The sequence below is a fragment of the Acromyrmex echinatior genome, chromosome 11, assembly GCF_024713525.1.
Source record: "Acromyrmex echinatior isolate Ae372 chromosome 11, ASM2471352v2, whole genome shotgun sequence".
NCBI classification, from domain to species: Eukaryota; Metazoa; Arthropoda; class Insecta; order Hymenoptera; family Formicidae; genus Acromyrmex; species Acromyrmex echinatior.
The window spans coordinates 6060877-6081258 of NC_141862.1; the positions used below are offsets into that span (position 1 = coordinate 6060877).

Below are 20382 nucleotides of genomic sequence, written 5' to 3' on the forward strand. Positions count from 1 at the left end.
TTTAATAATATAGTCTAATTTTCATTTTCTATCTTATTTAACCGCATAATTTGGATATATATATATATTCATACGTATCTATGTATATAATATCTATACTTGTATAAAATAGACCGAATGGACGTTTCCATTGGAGAAAAAGACATGAAGACACAAGCGACGTTTGGTTTGGAGCAGTTTGGAACAACGCTCACCTGTTGTAAACTTCGTTGAATTATGACCGGTATTCATATACATATACAGTTGGTTCTTGTATTTAAAATCGTCTTAAGACTTACAGTAGCTTAGACTAGAGTACCCTGAGATGTATTTATCGCATATCTCGCGTAACCGCGTAACCAATCAGAAGCGATTCGCTGTTTTGATTTCGCGTTTTATTGATTACTGATTGGTTATGTAGTTACGCGGCAAATACGCCCCATTAGAGTGGATTAGAGTGGGTATAAAGAGAGAGGCGCCAATTAGCCAATTGTCGCCATTTTGTGTTTTATACTGGGGTATCTATGGATATGGTCAACGCGATGCTGCAAATGCTTTTAATTGGTCAGTTTGTAAAATTCTTTCTTCTAATTATCATCGAAGCCAATCAGCATTAGACACATGCATTGACGCCACTCTCTTTATAATCCACTCTACGCCCCATGGAAATACGCCACCATTGGGCGTATTCAGCGGAACGCAGCCATTAAAAAAAGTTACATGGTATGAAATAGCCCTTGTGTCCCTTATCGATCTTGTTTTTACCAATTAATTGAATCTAAAAACATGAAATGTTCGATCATCGCAATGTCTAAAATAATTGGACGGAGTTTATTAATCGAGATAAAAAATAATCTCGATAGCTTATTAATCGAAAATGAAAATAACCGTCGGAGGAGGGGATCGATTATTTCTACAAAAAACATCGAACTTCGATTAATCGAAGCCACATCGATTACTAGCCGACTTAACAAAACGAAGTTTCGACTGCCTCGGTGCCTCGTGAAAGTACGCCCGATATTCCTGATACTACCTGATGCGTGGGTGGGTAGTGCATTTTCAAAAATGTAGAAAGAGTATGCGAGAAGCATTTGACTTTTGATAGCCGATGGTGATGACGAAGAAGTGATTGCGCGGAGAGTTTAGGTGTATTGGAGACGGAGACATTCGAGAAATTATATGATATTATCGCCAACGAGATGGAGATGAACGCGTTACTGTTGATAGCTTTAAGTGCGTGCGTCACGCACGCTTTTAATCTGGAACCACGAATACCTGTTGTCAAAAGGGGCCTGCATGGTTCTTATTTTGGCTACTCTGTAGCTCAACATGTTGAGATCGAGAACCATCCGTTATCCAAATTAACCAGTTGGTGAGTATATTACATAGTACTCAGTTTCTTATTACATTACTATTCTTTATTTTTGTATTCTATATATAAATATTGTTGTAATTAATAGGAAAAAAATCATATTTTTAATAATGTATTATAATATATAATATGAAAATGAAATTTTCTTTGTCCTGTCGATCTCTTAATAAATTATTTTTATGAAATTGAATCATGAGTCCACAGCGCAAAAAATATTGTTAAGAACATTTTTATTGTTTTGAACATGGAATACCTATTTTTATTTTTATTTCATTTTTATTTTATTATTTTTATTTTTATTTTTTTTTAACATTTTTATTTAAAATATTGTTAAATATTGTTAAATTACGAAAAGCGTATCCTTATCTAAAATATGAATGAATAAAAAGATCACATTGTGTATCTTCCTCCATCGTCGCAAATTTGAAAGTCATGTGCAAAGTCATAGAATCTTATTTTTACTTATCTTTTAAAATCAATTCATTGTATACCGTTATTTAAAAAGTTTCTAGTTATGCTGCTATTATGTTGACATTAATTTTATTATAGCTACATACTTATTTTTGCACAAGATTTATATATATATATATATATATATATATATATATATATATCTAGATAACACTTGATTTCTTTCTTTCAATAGGATGTTAATTGGTGCACCTTTAGATCAAAATAGACAACCAGGAACAAACAGATCAGGAGCGTTATGGCAATGTCCACTAAGTACATATACAAGGGACTGTACTCAAGTTATTACAGATGGACGGCTGAGTATGTCCTTGTATATTTATTCTATTTCTTGTCATTTATCTCTATATTTTGTTAATTGTATTATTGTGATAACTTTTTTTAAAAATATGTATTTATAATACTATCATACAACTCAATAATTTAATTTATAGTGCTGTATTAATTAAATTATTATTATAATATACTCTCTCCATCAAATTCTGCTCAATGTTTGAATGCTAAGATTAGGTCAAGCACATCTTTATATATTAAACATGTTCAACAATGAATCTTGATTTAATCCAATAATACTTGTACATCACACATTTGATATTAATGTTATACTATATATAATAAGATGCTTTTTTGTTAAATCATGTTTCGGTAAACCAGTGGACGATGGTCTATTATACAGACCATACGAATATGATTCAAGTAAGTGTATAAACTTCAAGCAAAGTCTTTGCAGAATGAATTGAATGAAGAGTTTGAAGATTTTGACCAGCGGTTTGCCAGAGATTGCACTTTTCTAAATAAAAAGTATTATATACATTAAAAGGCGAGAAAGCATGTGATGTAAAAAGTTAATCTCTATTATCTGTTATATGTTAATTCTTTTGGATCAAAGCTTGCTCTTCTTGAAAATAACACAGAATAGAGATGGAAAAATATTTCCTAAGGCTAATAATACCAATTAACAATAGTGATACATAATTATTTACAGCACTTTTATGTAACGAATGCAAATTGACGTTCTTGCTTTTACTAACATTTTTTTATTAATTGTTTTTATTTTTATTTATTATTACTATCATCATGCATTTTTATTTATTATTGCTATCATCATTACTTATTCAGATTTATAATGTAAGTTTATGTTTATATGCATGGTCACTACAATACGATATTATCTTTTTGTTATTTACTCAAAATTATATGTAATTTGATAATATTGTAGAAATAAATCCAATTTTGCAGAAGTAAAATCTGCTATTGATTTATTGATTATTGTCATTGTCTTATTTTATCATTATCGTGATAAAACTTTATTTACGTTCGTACACACACACACACACACAAAACATTTTTATATTTTTTAATTTTATTAATTTTCTTTCAAAATTTTAATAATTTTCAAATATATTTAACTTAAAAATATAACTACATATTACACGGATAAATTTTTATCTGTTATTATGAATAAGGTTTGTAAAATATAATCGATCAAAATATATTATATAAAAAATTCATAATTATTATAAATTCTTAAAATATAGTACTTCCCTAATGTGATTCCTTCATAGCTCTACATTTATGAAAAGACTACAATACTTTTTCCAGATTTGGAATCGGATGATTTAGTACCACCAGGCAATGACGAAATAAAAGACAATCAATGGTTAGGAGTTACTGTACGTAGCCAGGGAATAGGAGGTAAAGTTATGGTAAGTAAAGAAAATTAGTAGACAATCATCAATCAAATCGACGATACATATCACACATAGATTATCAATTGATTTTATGTATATTCTCAGGTATGCGCGCATCGTCATATTGTGAAAACAGCTGATTCGCAATGGGGTCAAGGCCAATGTTACATACTATCTCAAGATTTAAAATACGATGATTTAAAAAAACCATGCTCTGGAAAGCCTACTAATAAGTAATATAAATAAATTGCCTAATTTCTGAATATTCTATATATTTACAACACTTTCTTAAATTTCTTCAGCTATCAATCTTGTTGCCTGTAAAACTCAATTTTTCAGAGCTCATGAGCAATTTGGTTACTGTCAAGCCGGGACTAGTGGTTTATTAACCGCTGAAGATCGTGTAGTGATTGGTACCCCGGGACCACATACTTGGAGGGGGACTCTCTATCTATTCACCATTTCTGACGAATTTTTAACTAGAGACAATACAGTTTACAACGCACCAATGCAAGATTTTTCGCCTGTAAACAAATATAGCTATCTCGGTACGCAGCTTTATTAAAAATAAGTTATTTTTTTATAAACTTCATTCAAAATACCCTTATTATAAATATTGTCCAAAAATTAATTTGCTCTGCAATTAAATTAATTATTTCTCTTTTTTATAATGTTTGCTATTGAATTAAATTCCTTTTAATAAATAATTTCTTTAACAAGCTAGTGTCACAACAACCTTTGTTTAATTTATGTTTGATGTTGTAGGAATGTCCGTGGCCGTTGGAAATTTTTTTGGCAAGGATTTAGCATATGCGGCAGGTGCACCCCGTTCTAATGGCACAGGCCAAGTAGTTTTGTTCACTAGACGTGATTTCAAGCCGGACATGGACGTTGCTCTTGTTCTGGATGGCGAACAATTCGCTTCAAGCTATGGATACGAGATCACATCGGCAGATATAAACGGAGATAAGTAAGACAATGTTTAATATATATTTAAATGATTATTACAAGATCACTACGTTATCAAGAATTTATTTGTTCATTTTGTTTGTACACTTTAATATTTATTATATTTTAGAGTAACTGATTTGATCGTGGCAGCACCGTTTTACTTCAACAAAGCAGAGGGTGGAGCTGTCTATATTTATACAACGTTAGATTTATGTCGAACCGTCAATGACAAATGTTCGCCTGTCAAACTCGTCGGTCATGAGGAATCAAGGTTTATCATAAAACTTACATCATGTTTTATTTGGATGGATATTAAGTATAGTAATGACAAATTGATAGGTTTGGATTCGCCTTGACAAATTTGGGTGATTTAAACAAGGATGGATACGAAGATATTGCAGTTGGCGCTCCATACGAGGGAAAAGGCACAGTTTATATTTATCTAGGTTCCAAGAATGGCATAATTAAAACACCTTCTCAGGTAATAAATTTTTACATAATGTTCATTAGTTTTTTAATTTACTCTATATATAATTTTAATTTCTTTTTCAACTTGTTTAATGCCTTATTTTATTTAATGCAATTTATCGTTTTGTTACATTGTTGTTTGACAGATCATTCACGCTGAAGATATGCCTACGTCATTGAAAACATTTGGTTACTCGTTAAGCGGCGGAACCGATATGGATCAGAATGGGTATTCTGATCTCCTTGTCGGAGCATATGAGAACGATGCAGTCGTACTTCTCCGTTCTAAGAAAATAATCGATATATCTACTTATATACGCTATGCGAAGAAGGATGGGATATATCAAGATACAATAGAACCTATCGATCCCAATAAAATTGGATGTTTGGTTGATTTGAACTCGAATCATACATGGTAATAATAATTTTATATAAATAAATTATAATATATAACACATAGTTTTCTTCTTCTTATACATACAGTTACTATCTAGTGTAAGAGAGTATATATATATATATATATAAAGTATACATGTGTGACACTCTGTAGTTTCGCGTTTGAGGCTTGTTGCAAGACGGAATCGCTAGCGAAAGAAGATTCCATGCAAAATCTGAAATTAAACTATTATATCGAAGCGGAAACCTACACTGGAACTAAAAAATTTTCGAGAGTTTTTTTCGGCATCAACGGTAGCAATACGCGTCCTCATTACATAAATCGAACAGTCACCTTAGATAGCACAAAGTTGGTACACTGCCAAAAGGAAATTGTTTATTTGAAGGTAAAGTTAAATCATACTATGTTTTATGTTATTTCTGTTATTATATTTTTAATACATACAATTATATGCATACAATTATACAACACAAAGCGTTTATTGTTGTTTCGTGATCATTTAATAATTACATATGTACTTAATTTTCTAAATCGTACAGCAAAAATATCACAGATTTTACTTACAAAATTTAAAGATAAATTTCAAGTATTACTAAATGCATATTTTATAGATCAACTATTTGATAAGGCTATCTATCTGATTCTGTCAGAAAATTATCAGTTATATCGCAATTAATTACAGTACAAATAAGCATAGACATGAGGAAGTTTCTGGGCAAATGAAATCATTTTTATTCTTTATTTTAATAATCACGTCATTAATAAATCATATTTATCTTTTTTCACAGTATCGTATAATATTAATGTTCATATGAAAACAAAAATTGTACGCGCTCATTAACAATCAAATGGTTAAAATAAAAATAAATCCATTTGAGAATGGACTTGAATTTTCATACATATATGTGATATGATAATAAAATCAGTGATTGTTATGAAAAAAAAAACGCTTAATTAATATACAAATGATCTTTATTATTTTTCAAAGTAATCCCCTCTAGAGACACTTCTGACAACATTCGTACTACTTGCGGAAACTCTGAAAAAATCATCTTTGGATATCGCCTTAAATTTTTTTTGTCACATAATTTTGATTCGAAACGCGTACAATTCTTGAATCAATGTTGCATTACCGTTTTGAATCATTCTCCTTACTCCCCTGATCCCTATTCCAGCAGACTTCTTTTTATTCCCTAAATTAAAGGAAGCGATGAAAGAAATTCGATTTGTAAACATTTCGGACATTCAGAATTACGTATTAACAAAACTTAAGGCGATATCCAAAAATGACTTTTCACAGAGTTTCCGCAAGTTATACGAATGTTTAGAAGTGTATTGTCTCTAGGGGAAATTATGTAGTTTGAAGGACAATAAAAGTCATTTGTATATTAATTAAATGGTATTTATTTTCTCATAATATTCATCGAACTGCATTGCTACAATTCTGTTCGATTTACTTTTTTATAACCAATTTTGCTGGAAATATCAAATGATTTTACCATCTTATTTTTATTTGTATTCTCTTAGAAGATATAAAATTATTTATTGTGGGTGTCTAACAGGAAAACACACGCGACATCCAAACTCCTATCAAATTCCGTCTGAATTATTCGCTGATACAGGAAGAGCCAGTCATGCCTCTCGAAGGTGCTCCTTTACCCGATATGAAGAATTATCCAATACTCAATCAACAAGAAGCCGCACGTGTATTCGAGGCTGTCTTTCAAAAAGATTGTGGAAATAATGATATTTGCGAAAGCGATTTAGAAGTGATAGCTAAACTGAATTTATCAGGTAAGTGTTTCTTTCTTACGTAGAATTATCATAAAACATACATATTTCTCTGTGTAATTTTCATTAAAATAAAATTAATTAATGCCTTTATTCTTAACTTTATTCCATTCTCGATTAACTCAATTCTTTTTCATAAACTAACATTTTATTTTGCATTATTTCACATTTGCCATTTCGGATATTTGCGTTAGAGGCGTGCAAAACATCTCCACGCTCGATTATGATAAAAAAAAGCTCGAGTTCTCTCGAGCTCGAGCTTTTAGGATCGAGCTCGAGCCTGATCCAAGATTCAAGCATAAGAAAAATGAACATCACTGCGCATCGATCGAACCATGTTACGTAAACGTACGCAAATTATATACTATGCGCAAAATACTGTAAATACTGTACGCATAGTCAAAATACATTCTGTAATCTCATTAGAACACACACAAGGAAACGGATAGAAGTTTGAGAGTAGAGAGATTCGTGTGCGATTATATATATATAATAAAATGGAAAAGGCATTACTCTCTCTCTCTCTCTCTCTCTCTCTCTCTCTCTCTCTCTCTCTCTCTCTCTCTCTCTCTCTCTCTCTCTTTCTATAGATGTTCTGCTTATATCTGAATAAAAAAAACATAATATAAAGCAAAATATATTTTGAGTTTACCAGAAAAAAATTTTGCTAAATTTTGCTAATACAATCTCTTATTGTATTAGCTTCCTCCGTAAAACCGGACTTCTACGAGTTGCTTTTGGGCGAGAGAGAAGAGATAGTAGTGGAAGTGAATGTGGCAAACGTCGGTGAGTCTGCGTACGAAGCTCAACTGTTTATCACTCACTCACAGAGTTTGAACTACATCGCCAGTAAAAGCAACGATTCCGTAATCTGCAACCTGTACAACGCCACTATAGTATCATGTTCTATCGGCAATCCATTCAAAAAGAATAAAGCAGTGGACATACAAGTGAGATTTGATCCCAAAGGTCTCGAGGATAATGAATCGCAATTGGGCTTTATAATTTTTGCAAATTCTACATCAAAGGAAATCAAAGAAAAACAACCCACTGTGCTGCAAGCTACGGTATTGAAACGTGCCGAACTCTCAATCAAAGGGTAATTAATTCAGTACTCGATATGATTTCAGTAACGTATCTTTACATATGCGTATATTTACAACTTGTTAATTTGCTAAAAAAAAAAAATTTAATTATGTATAAATACATATAACTAAACTTGTATATTCATCTCGCATTATTTTTGTACGGTACACTGCGTCATCTCTTCATTGATAAGAAATACTATCAATGTAAACATGTACTTATACACCAATAATTGATCTATTCTGTTTAATTTAAAGTTTTTATTACATATACTAATATTTAAAAAAATGTATATTTATTTATATTTGTAGAAGCGCGAAAACTCAGTGGGCGTTTTACGGTGGCCCCGTAGTCGGAGAATCCGCAATAAAATATCTGAATGAGGTAGGACCAAAGGTATCACATATTTACGAAATATTTAACGAAGGCCCGTGGAAGGTTAGCACTGTGGAAGTGCACATTTCGTGGCCTTACGAGGTCGCGAATGACAAAGCGCATGGAAAATGGCTGCTCTATATGGAAGAGATGCCAACTATCCAAGGTAATACAAAATTCTTCGTTCCTTCAATTGATTCTCTTTATAATACACCAAAATAAAAAAAATGAATAGAAGCTGTTTGTCTAATTGTAAGATTGAAGAATGAGAATTAATTATTCCATTCTTGAGATTCAATTAAAGTTTTGAACTTTACTTATCATCTAAACTCGTCATCTAAAAGACGAGCATTTTACGAGAAAACAAAAAATGCACTGTGTGCGTGCGTGCGTGCGTGCGTGCGTGCGTGCGTGCGTGTGTGCGTGTGGGTGTGTGTATGCGCGCGCGCGCATGTGTTAACCATTTTAAAAATACTTAAAACAAAAATTAATGTTTTTACTTTTAAGAGAATAAAAATTAAGTATAAGAGACTCCATTTATCTTTCTTATTAAAAAAAAAATATTAAAATGCTTTAAAAAAGAAACTTAAAATTTTTATTTCCTGCAGAGTTTGGAAGCTCATAAATAACTTCTAATTATGAGCAATTTGTTTTTCATTATTCAAGCGTTTTGATTCTAGGGATTGGACAAAGAAAAATGTGATAAATATGATATTCAAGAAGAATATGTAGTATATATTATACATATATTACTACAATATTTCTTTCTATTGCATAAAATTTGTTCAATATATTACATTAATACTATTAAATTAATGTGATAAAAATATACAATATTGCAAAATAGCTATATTACACAAGTTAAGCTAAAATAATACATCTAAATACCTATGTTAAATGATTTAGCTCTGGGAGATGGTGAATGTACATTACCACCAGGATATGTAGTCAATCCATTAAAATTACAAGATAATGTCAACTTCGACGATATCGATAACATTATACAATCATCAACTCCATCGACAGTTTTGTATAATCATACTAATCACATAAGAACAACGCGAGATACAGAAAAAGTTGTAAATACGCGAACGATTATTGACAAGGATGGACATCGACATCGTGTTGTAGCGATGGTAAGTTATCACTTACGATAAGTCGTCATTCAATTATATTCGCAAGGTACAATTAGGAGAGTCACATACAGAAACTAAACGCGAAATTTGTAATAAATATACAAACTGATTCATATGATACAAATATAATTCTGGATAAATAAAAGTAAATTAAAAAGAAATACGATGGCTCGATTCGAATAAATCAAAATATAAAAGGTTGATTATCTGGCTCGTTGGCCAATTTTATGTTTTACAAGTAAATTGTAATTGTGAAATAGATACTCTATTTTATTATTTATTATCAAATAGGGTATTTTCTATTTCATTATTTATTGTAAATGTAAGATATTTTTTTTCAGTATTTCTATTCAAATTTCATTTTCAAAAAAGGCAGTATCAAAAATTAAAATATCCTTTATTTGTTCCTAATTTTTTAATTTTAGAATTTCGTTATTCTAAGCTTTCAAAATTGAAAGCTTTTCTATTTTTGCGAATCTATTCTATATATTATACATTTTGATAACAAAACATTTTTCATGAAGCGTTGATGGAAGAATCTTATATTACAGAATTGCAAAGCTGGCACAGCAAAGTGTTTCGATATTACATGTTACATATATAACTTACAGAGGAAACAGGAAGCAATCATAACTGTTAAAGCGAGGTAATAATAGAAATGTAAAAGTGATTATCATTAATTGTGTCACACTAAATCATAAATAGACTTATTAACTTATTAATACGAATCACTCTTAATTATATAATATTTTCTAAGAGCGAACTAATATTTTAAAGCTTAAAACAAACAAAATATGTTAACGTAAATTGTTGAAAAAATATACTAATATAAGTAGTAACATTTATATTTTCCAAATTATAATAAATTAAAGGAAATGGTGGAAATATTTTCTATTGTAAAATTTAAAAAAACATACAAAAGTTCTTAAAATTATGTATTAATATCCTCTATAATTACCCTGTAAGTAGGCGTACTAGCAAAATCACAGCGATTGAAGCAGCTTTGCGCCTACTTAAGGGTTAATATATTAATGTATATTAATAAACACAGTCAAATTTTATCTTTCCCAGACAATTGAATAAGAAATTTATTAATATTAATATTTCAGTTATATTCATTTTAATATTGTAGAGCATCTTATAATCTTCAAAGAAATAACTGATTTCAGGCTTTGGAATTCTACTTTAGTCGAAGACTACCCGAAAGTGGACATGGTTAAAATAGGTTCCAATGCTCGAATAGTAATACCTTCAAACATTGTGATACAACAAGAGAACTTAAAGGATGATTACGCAATTGTAAGCATATTTTTTTAGATATACAATAAATATTTCGATACTTGGTAATTGTCATACTATCAAATCCAAGATACTGATAATTGATAACAAAATTCTAATGTTGCATTTCCAATTTTAAATTTAATACAAAAAGATATGTAAGAAACACATTGAAAACGTTATGATAAAAATCATTTGATGTGTTCTTTTACGTTATATAGGCCGAGACAATCGCTTATCCAGATCTATTGGATCAACAAGAAGCCGAGCCTGTACCAGTGTGGATATATATAGTGGCTGCAGTAGCTGGCATGTTATTATTCATTCTACTTACATTAATATTGAGAAAATTCGGATTCTTCAAAAGGCGACGACCAGATCCGACTTTATCTGGAAATCTCGAGAAACACAGAGACGATAATCCTGAAAACGAAGCATTATTCAAACATTAAGCACTAAATAATCGAAATATAAAACATAGAAACATAAAAACATAAAAACGCAACAAACTCATGATTACTTAAGATTAAGTACTTATGGTATGGAAGAAAAAATGATGAAAAAGAATGTTTATTTACGTATACATTTATTTCTGGTTTTATATTGCTTGAATTTGAAATGCATATTTTGTACATACGCAAGAGCAGCTAAGTACACGAAGATATGATTGATATATTGAAGTTTGTGATATTGTTATACTAAATACATTTTTTACGCACACGACAAATTTTTCTGGAAGAATGTTCAGATTGTATGTATGTATGTATGTATATGTGTATACATATATCATATAAATGCCTTAACGTTACTTTTTGTTAGAGAAAAAAAACGCGTATCGTGTTTAAACAGTTATCAATGAATCAATAATGACTATCCATAGTGAAGAAACGCAATACAAAGCATTAATTAAAAAGTAGCTTTTGTGACATGTATTCGAAAAATTAAAAGAATTTATTTCCTATGTTGTATAAGTTTATAAAGACATTTTTATAATCATGTTAGTTTTAAAAGTTATTTAAAAATATTTATTTTGAATTAACAGATATAATATAAATAATTAAATCAAAAAAAATATCCAATGGCTGTTAAGGCATTTGTAATATCTTGTATAATGAGATAGTCATTTTATTCCAATAGAAAGTATATAGTTATTATTTTTATTCATATTTTACTCGTGTCATAATATATATAAAATAACATTGACATGATAGGAGGGGGTGATAAATTAAATTTGTAATAAAAATCATTCTCTTCGTCCAAACACATAAAAGTGAAATTTAAAAGATAATTTCCTTAAAATTAAAATAAAAAGTAAATAAAATTATTAAAACTGCGAGATATAAGACACACGATGACTCAGAATCGAATATATTATAATAGTTTAAATGCATTAATACCTATTTATCATGTAATAGAACTATTCTTCATTATTTTTTAATTTTTACTTAAAAATATCCCCATCCACACACACACACACACACACACACACACACACACACAAACACAGCAGCAGATCTAAAATCTACTTATATTAAATTATGCAAGGTGTTCGGTAAGGATTGTAACGCTTAAGGATAAATTCTAGAGATCATTTTAAAACGAAAATCCTAATACAAAAATATCGAAACTATAATAGTTTTTTAATAAGCATTTAAATCATACTATCTTAAAATTCAGATATTGTACAATGAAAAATGTCAATCACATTTGACCTTTCACCAATCAGATTTGACGGTACGATTCGCTAATCTTAAATGCTTAACAATTCAAAAATTATTATAGCCTTTTTGATATAAACTTCGTATTAGAATTTTTGTCTTAAAATGATCTTTTATTACGATCTTTACTCTAGACACTTTGTATATAATTATTAAAGCTTTAAGCTTTGATACATTCTCTATCGCAACAGAAATACAAAATGCAAGTTTTAAATATATTGTGAACAACTTAAATATATTATGAAACATGTTAATACGTATATTCGTCGAGATATTTAAATTTAGAATTTTGTATAATTGACTATTATTCTATAAATATGTTTAATATTTGTTTAATATTGCTTAATCTATAAATTTTACCATTCATATAATTGATATGAATTATTAATTGATATGTATTAACATTTTTTGTCATTTTATAAATTATTTGTTATAATTTGATAAAAGAAAAAAATTATTTATGTTGCACATGATATAAAATGTCTTATATATAAAATAAAATTAAAAATGAAAGGAAAAAGATTTCGCACAAATACATGTCATATTTATATTATTAGACTGTCAAAACTGATGTTACGATCTCGAAAACTAATGATGTTACGATCTCTCTGCCAATATTTGTTATACTGCCCTAAAAACCGAAACAAAAATAACAAAGTTTATATATAGGATGTTTGATAAGTAACGATAAAACTCTCGCATAGAGATAGAGCGAACTAAACTGATTATAAATCGGAAAATTCTCTACCATTTTACAATTTTTATAACGATTAATAAGATAATAATTACTAAAAATCGCCGAATATTGTATATCTTCAATAATTTTTACTCAAGTACTATCAACTTTGTACTCAAGTATATCAATTTTACAAAAAAAACAGCATTGATAAAAATTGTTTTTTTTTTCTTCATAGAGTTCTGAGAATTTTTTCTGAATTTTTTTTAATATCGCATTTTCTCATGTTGATAAAATAGTTGTCAATATATAGGGTGTTCCAAAATAATCGCCAAATATTTCATGGACAGGTAGAGTGGACTAAACTAAATCGAAAAGTGCTCTACCATTTTGCAATTTTTGCAATTGTTAAGATATTAATTACTAAGAATTACAGAAAATTAGTCTCCAATAATTTTTTTATTCAAATACTATCAATTTTGCAGAAAAACTGCAAGAAATAAAAATTGTTTATTTTCTTCTCATAGAACTCTAAGAATTTTTTCAGAATTTTTTAATACCATATTTTCTTATATTGATAAAAATAAGAAAATGCAGTAAAAAGATAAAAAAATTCTGAAAAAATTCTTAAAGCTCTATGAAAAGAAAACAATTTTTATCTCTTGCAATTTTTCTATAAAGTTTCTGAAAGTACTTGAGTAAAAAATTATTGAAAACCAATATTCAGTGATTTTTAATAATTGATCTTAATTATCTTGTTAATTATGATGAAAATTGCAAAATGGCAAAGAACTTTTCGACTCAATTTAGTACGCTCTACTCGTATGCGAGTTTTATCGTTACTTATCAAACATCCTGTATATTACAAGATTAAAATTTGTTTATTGTTTAGTAATAGTTTCTTATTATATATACGTATATTCTTTTAGTGATGTTACATGCGATGAATATTATATTTGTCTGTAACTAATAGGTTCTACATACATATTTGCATTTTATTAATATATATAATAAAATTTTATTCTGAAATATATATTGTACTTATATATATTAGTCAAGAGCATATTTCTTTATATATCTTTAACGAAATTTCCTTTGTATTTTAAAATAAAAAAGAATCGGAACAGTTTTTCAAGTATGTGTATTCGTGTGTGCAAAATAAAATTCAAAGAATACTAATAGTTTTCCCTTGATTGCACTAGTGCAACATTCAGACAGTGTAGCGTATTTTCATGGCTGATGATAAGCGAACTCATTTGGTATACCGTGTTTCCGTTGCTATAATGCAAATTTCATACACGAAATGGAATTTTGCTACACCGCGGTGTAGCAAAATCCCATGCACTCAAAGGGATGGAGTAGAGGGAGCGTGACATTTAAAGTTTGAACATGGAAGTTTGAAAATGGAAGTTAACTGGGAGCGATTTTAGCGCAATAATGCAGATTACAGTTTAGCAAAGAAAGCAACTTTGCAATTATTGTAAAATTCTTCAATATGATTAGTTTATACATTTAGATCGATAAGGAAAAGCAAGACCCAATTGTATTCAAGAATTTTACAATCGTTGCAAAGTTGCTTTTTCTGCTGAACGCTGCCAATAAAGTAGTGTATATACCCTATGGTGTGTATCACTTCAGTGCAGTGCAATGCTTAAATGCAACTAGCGAGATACAAGGCGAGATGGGCTACACCTAGTGCATCCCAAGAGAAAAACGCTGTAAGTAAAACGCTTTTATTACAATTTGAATGGACACTATCGATTAAGCGTATGCAGAACTTAATCGGTTATTGAGATAAATCAACCGTTATTGAGATCCAATAAACTCAATCTCCCGCAACTCGCGGTCTCGCGTGAAGGAACCACGGTAGTGTCGTTGCACTTGACTTAGCGCCGAGACACTATCGTGTCTCCTAATATATAACACAAATTTGTTTTTGACAAGGTAAGTAATAAAAGGCAATGATTTTTTATTCTATAAAGAAATAGTTTTAATTAAAATTTCTACTTATTTAGTTTAGTAATAATTTTCCCGTTATATGTATGTATTATATATCTAATGTTAGAACATCATATTTTTTTAAATTAAAATTCATATTTATATTTTTTATCTTACCCTGTATGTATTTGAGTAGACCTACTTAGACCAGCATTATGTATTGAAATTATTGCCTATGACGATCGATATCTAGAAATGATTTGTTACAATACTTTTCCAGATAACAGCAATCTGCGATCACAAACCTGTAAATTGAAATTGAAATTAAAAATAATTATTTAATTGTATTTGTATATGTGTAATCGCAGTTCTATTATACTCAATAATTATGTTAATAAGAATGTACAATAATAAATACAAAGTTCAATATAAGCTTTACTACACGAATTATATTTTATATCACGTATATAAATGTAATTCAAATAATAACGAGAATACATCTGTATTCTACAATTATTTACATGCATACATGCATAATTACCTATATAATAATACTGTTAAGGGAACAGTACTAGCATGCCACAAGGAATGAGCATCAAATATCCAAAAAATAGGAGGAAAATCTGCCAACTCGAGTAGAGTCACGAAAGTAGTTAATATATTGAACCAAGCGATTAAGTATACATAAGGCAACTTAATGCGATTAAGATACCACCACAGCATTGTTATCATGACAGTTGCTAATCCTAGAATCATAAACGGTTCAATTTTATAATGTAGTTTTGTTATCTTCTTGTAAATATAATACATACACACAATTATACATTACAATTACAATATGAAATTTACCTATCGCTACATTAAGCATCATATTATAACCATAATTAATTCTACCTGACCATAAATGTGACAAATGTGTACACAAAATGCTCACGTATCCACAAGTTATTATAATAAATGTTTTAGTCCCCTTGTTTGTTATCCTAAAAATAATTACCACGTACATTAGATTTAATATAAAATAATGAAAATTAATAAATTAAATATATTGTTATGCCGCACCGTGCCGATACCCGTCTCGTATCGTCTCCGAAGATCAGAGACGCGCTATTTATATTTTCTCGATTCTGAGACTTTGAATCCGAGTGTGAGCGAGTTAAGTCGAGAAAATATGAAAGAGCAGTAGCTCAGCAGCTGTTGAAAGGAATTGACGGATTTGGCGGTTGGAAATACGTAGAATCAGAAAGATGAATTTCGAAGAAAGCACATATTTACTTGCATCATGGCACGTCTGAGCGAAGTGACGTTCCAACGTGACGTTTCAAATCCAAATCTATCAATTCTGTTCAACATCCGAGCTATTGCGACGCGCTCTTCATGTTTTCTCGATTTGACTCGCTTGGAAACGATATGGGACGGGTATCGGCACGGTGCGGGCATAATAATATATTAAAAGACTGTCTTTGAATGTATTCTAAAGTTACTTTACTAAATATGTATTAAATTAATTAATTCAATGATTATTTTATATATTTTTAAATATTAGTACGTTAATTATATTCAATAAAAATTTATTGCATATACCTTAAAAGCATGCAGTATAAGAGTGTAAGTACCATACTAAACGCACAAGAATAGTCCATAGCTTCTGTAAATGACCAGTCCCGCGAATGAAATACGGTTGACCAAAACCATCCGTTTAAACATATCTAGTAAAATTACACTTTTTTAAGCACAAATTATGTAATACTCAAAGATCATACAAGGATTAATGTGAACCAAGAGAAAAATGTTTAACGATAAATAACATCCTTAAACAGCCAATTTAAGTACTTGAGGAAATACATAACTAAGAAAATGTGAAAAATCTGTATTGCTTTTTGCCTATAAATTTATTGACCAGAATGAAGCAATTCTTTCCCTGATAAAAAAAAATTATGAAAAATCAATAATCTTTAAATTTTAAATAATTGAAGATAAAGTTTTCGAGAGAGAAAATTTAATTTCAAACACATAATAACATTACAGGGTAGGGGAGGTATTGACAAACTTTTTCATTACATTTAAAATGTATTGAATAGATTTATAATTCGTTAAAATGTGATGTATTAAAAATTGAAAATTTGCAATGAATAATAATATTTAATATTTAGCTTGGCTAAAAAAAGTTTGCAATTTCAAATTAATGAAAAAATGTATAATATATGTAAAAAATTGTTTGATATGTTTTTACGACACTCGAAGATATATATAAATATTGAACTTACAATATTGAAGTACGTCCAAGCATAGAACATAGGATTGGTTTGATCTATCCTTCTTTTAAATTTTCGATACATTATCCAATGTGTACACAAATTTAGTATAGAGAATAAAACTGAAGCAGGCTCTTGACATCCAAACAAACGAATGAATGGCCACTGTAAAAATAAGAATAATCACCATTGTTATTCATATAAAATGGATTATCATAAATGTTATATGAGCAAATGAAAATATTATGTAATATTTCAAACAAATGTTAATCTTAATTCCCTGATATAAAAAATATAATTATAATAAATTTGGCTATTGGGAATTAGTGCTGTACTATGTACGCGATAAATTTCAAATTATTGAATTGTTTTATATCAATGAATTTGTTTTATATCAATAACATTTATTGGCAGTGATTTGATGGAGGTGAAATTATATCATTATTGTAAATGATGATAATTAGAATTTATTTTTTAATTTTGTGAATTACTTGAAGGCGCTTAATCACGGTTGCACCACCCAGCTAGCCAACTGGTTGCGTTTTCACTCTAAGAAATGATGATCAACTACCTCACATGAAAATATTGCAAATACTAAATTAATGAAAATGCAGATACTGTAGCCTTATATACGTCTTATGCTTATCGCTCATCTAATTATATACATGGATTCATTTGTATATACTGAGGATGGCTAAAAAGTTAGCCGAAACATATATACAAATTAATAATTAAATATGTAAGATACAATTCAATAATTTGAAATTTATCACATAGTACAGCGCTAATTTCCAATAGCCAAATTTATAATTATAATTATATTTTATGTAGTATTGATACATTGTAGAAATTAAAATGCTATATAAAAGTAATATATATTCTATAAGAATAATATCTGCTTTTATAGAAATAATATGTAAATAAATGTTTTTATGCAATTATACTACAAGAAAGTTGATTTAAACAAAGATATTATATATATATATTAGGTGTTGGAATTAATTCGTAGCGTTTTACAAGTGATGGGAAGTACTTTCATTAATGTATTTTTTAATGCTCATGTGAAATAAATAACATTCTTTCATTAAAAACGCTACGAATTAATTCCAACACCTAATATATATATATATTTTTTTTTTCTTCCAATAATTAAATCTTTTCATATAATAAAGATTATTACTACATATTGAACTTACCTTTCCATGAAACTGTGGTATGTTCAAACCATGAGATACGAAGTAATCAACGGTTCTCCATATACAAATATAACTACAATCTTCCTTGCAAGACCAGTATAGCAAGATTAAAAATAAAGGAGGATGCTCCTTAAAATTTATTTCTACAACATGCATCATGTAAAACATTTTAAATTGTTAAATACTAAACCTTCAAAAGAAATATTTTTTACAAGTAAAAAAATACATCCAAAATTGTATATATGTATTAATAACAATTGTTGTAGAAAAATATTATTGACTCTATAATAAATCAATATAATACATGACTTGAGAATAGAAAACAAATTATGTTATTTTATATATATATATATATATATATATATATATAAAATATAAAAACGCGCGTGTGTGTGTGTGTGTGCGTGTATGTGTGTGTGTTATGTGATACGCCAAATACACAGTACAGAGTATCTTGACTGATTAGTATCATACTTAATATTCATTAGATTCGAAATATTCTGAACAAATTAGACTGAAGAAGGAAAAAATAAGGATAATGAATTACATCAAAGATTTACATTCATTGTAATTCTGAATAATCAAGACGATTGTTTTAAATACATTATTAAAGTGTAAAGAAAATAAAGAAAAATTTCTGTTATTCTCTCATATTATTTACATATGTATTATATTTGCATATATACATATTGCTTTTTATATGAATATAATTTGTTAATATTCTATATAAGTATATACTCTTTATAAATATATAAATATATATATATAATTAAATACTATATATTTTAGGTCTAGTTTTGCAATGCTTTTTCAATCGTGAATTCGAAACGATTCGAGATTCGAGATCGATTAATGACGCCACACCAAGACAGCGGTTCGATTCACGCCGTTTAAAAATCATTTCATTCTTGTTTGTCAAATGTTAAACAAAGACAAACGATGCTTATGAGCGTTGTCACTGTTGTCAACATGAATCGGATCACTTAAGAGACACACTTTTTGCACCAGTTTATCTTTTTTCTTCTTCTTTCCTCCTGAAGAGAAAAGGAAGAAAGATGAACTGATACAAAAGTTCAACTAAAAAGAGCAACATGTGGGTTATCACCCTTCAGGTTAACTGGAGTTAATCGATCTCGGATTCAAATTCACTCGAAAATGCCTATTTGAGGAAAATATTAAATTCAAACAAAATTTGAAAAAATCACAGCCCAATCATTACCGTCTCTGCAGTTGTTATTACGACACAGTGCTAGACATTGCTTGTATACCTGCGACCTGTCACCTAACGAACCAACCGTACTTCCAATGAAACAAACTTGTAGAATCAACAAAAGGATCCATATTATTTTTGGCATGTCGCCCAATGTTGACTCATGACGGAATTACGACCGATTACGACATTCACGACGGTGCTGAGCTGTACGTAGTACAATCATAACCTATAAGTTGTATTCACGAAGATGCGCAATAGCAGAATATGACGTTGGCGCATTTCACAATCAGCTCTGACTGAACGCTGAACGCAGCTGAGGCAGCAGCTGACATGTAAACTAGGCCAGAGAAACTATTCTATGCCTGATGCCATGATCAATGGTGATTGGCTG

The 20382-nt window shown here is 29.3% G+C and overlaps 2 protein-coding genes across 6 annotated transcripts; one reads left to right on the forward strand and one right to left on the reverse strand.

The window, feature by feature from the left end:
* Positions 1-937: 937 nt before the first annotated feature.
* On the forward strand, positions 938-14422 carry mew (multiple edematous wings). 2 transcript variants are annotated; one of them, XM_011067717.2, is made up of 18 exons: positions 938-1351; positions 1998-2125; positions 2477-2518; positions 3425-3528; positions 3619-3746; positions 3853-4061; positions 4279-4483; positions 4592-4735; positions 4804-4945; positions 5079-5347; positions 5483-5714; positions 6892-7123; positions 7823-8219; positions 8518-8747; positions 9488-9717; positions 10269-10363; positions 10887-11016; positions 11217-14422. In XM_011067717.2, exons 1-18 carry the CDS (start codon positions 1179-1181, stop codon positions 11445-11447), a joined length of 3321 nt encoding a protein of 1106 aa, XP_011066019.1. In that variant the 5' UTR covers positions 938-1178; the 3' UTR covers positions 11448-14422. The 2 variants fall into 2 exon arrangements, with proteins under 2 accessions (XP_011066019.1, XP_011066020.1); XM_011067718.2 differs by lacking the exon at positions 2477-2518 and having other exon boundaries at positions 939-1351.
* On the reverse strand, positions 10774-20279 carry PGAP3 (Per1-like protein PGAP3). Of its 4 annotated transcripts, none has more exons than XR_847050.2 (9): positions 19998-20279; positions 18779-18921; positions 17595-17747; positions 16912-17036; positions 16177-16310; positions 15869-16073; positions 15505-15632; positions 15006-15105; positions 10774-11418 (listed from the first exon to the last, which is right to left on the reverse strand). XR_847050.2 is itself a non-coding variant. In XM_011067719.2 (8 exons), exons 1-7 carry the CDS (start codon positions 20131-20133, stop codon positions 15554-15556), a joined length of 975 nt encoding a protein of 324 aa, XP_011066021.1. In that variant the 5' UTR covers positions 20134-20279; the 3' UTR covers positions 10774-11418; positions 15505-15553. The 4 variants fall into 4 exon arrangements, 2 of the variants coding, with proteins under 2 accessions (XP_011066021.1, XP_011066022.1); XR_847051.2 differs by lacking the exon at positions 10774-11418 and adding an exon at positions 13236-13344; XM_011067719.2 differs by lacking the exon at positions 15006-15105.
* Between the last annotated feature and the right edge of the window lie 103 nt (positions 20280-20382).

Excerpts from the sequence above, each read along its gene's own strand:
- mew (XM_011067717.2), top strand. The coding sequence starts at position 1,179 with ATGGAGATGAACGCGTTACTGTTGATAGCTTTAAGTGCGTGCGTCACG. Across the intron at positions 2,519-3,424 it reads ACCATACGAATATGATTCAA|ATTTGGAATCGGATGATTTA; the intron begins GTAAGTGTATAA and ends TACTTTTTCCAG. Across the intron at positions 4,736-4,803 it reads GTCGGTCATGAGGAATCAAG|GTTTGGATTCGCCTTGACAA; the intron begins GTTTATCATAAA and ends ACAAATTGATAG.
- PGAP3 (XM_011067719.2), bottom strand. The coding sequence starts at position 20,133 with ATGCCAAAAATAATATGGATCCTTTTGTTGATTCTACAAGTTTGTTTC. Across the intron at positions 17,037-17,594 it reads CTTGGACGTACTTCAATATT|ATATGTTTAAACGGATGGTT; the intron begins GTAAGTTCAATA and ends TAATTTTACTAG. Across the intron at positions 16,074-16,176 it reads GATGCTTAATGTAGCGATAG|GATTAGCAACTGTCATGATA; the intron begins GTAAATTTCATA and ends TTATGATTCTAG.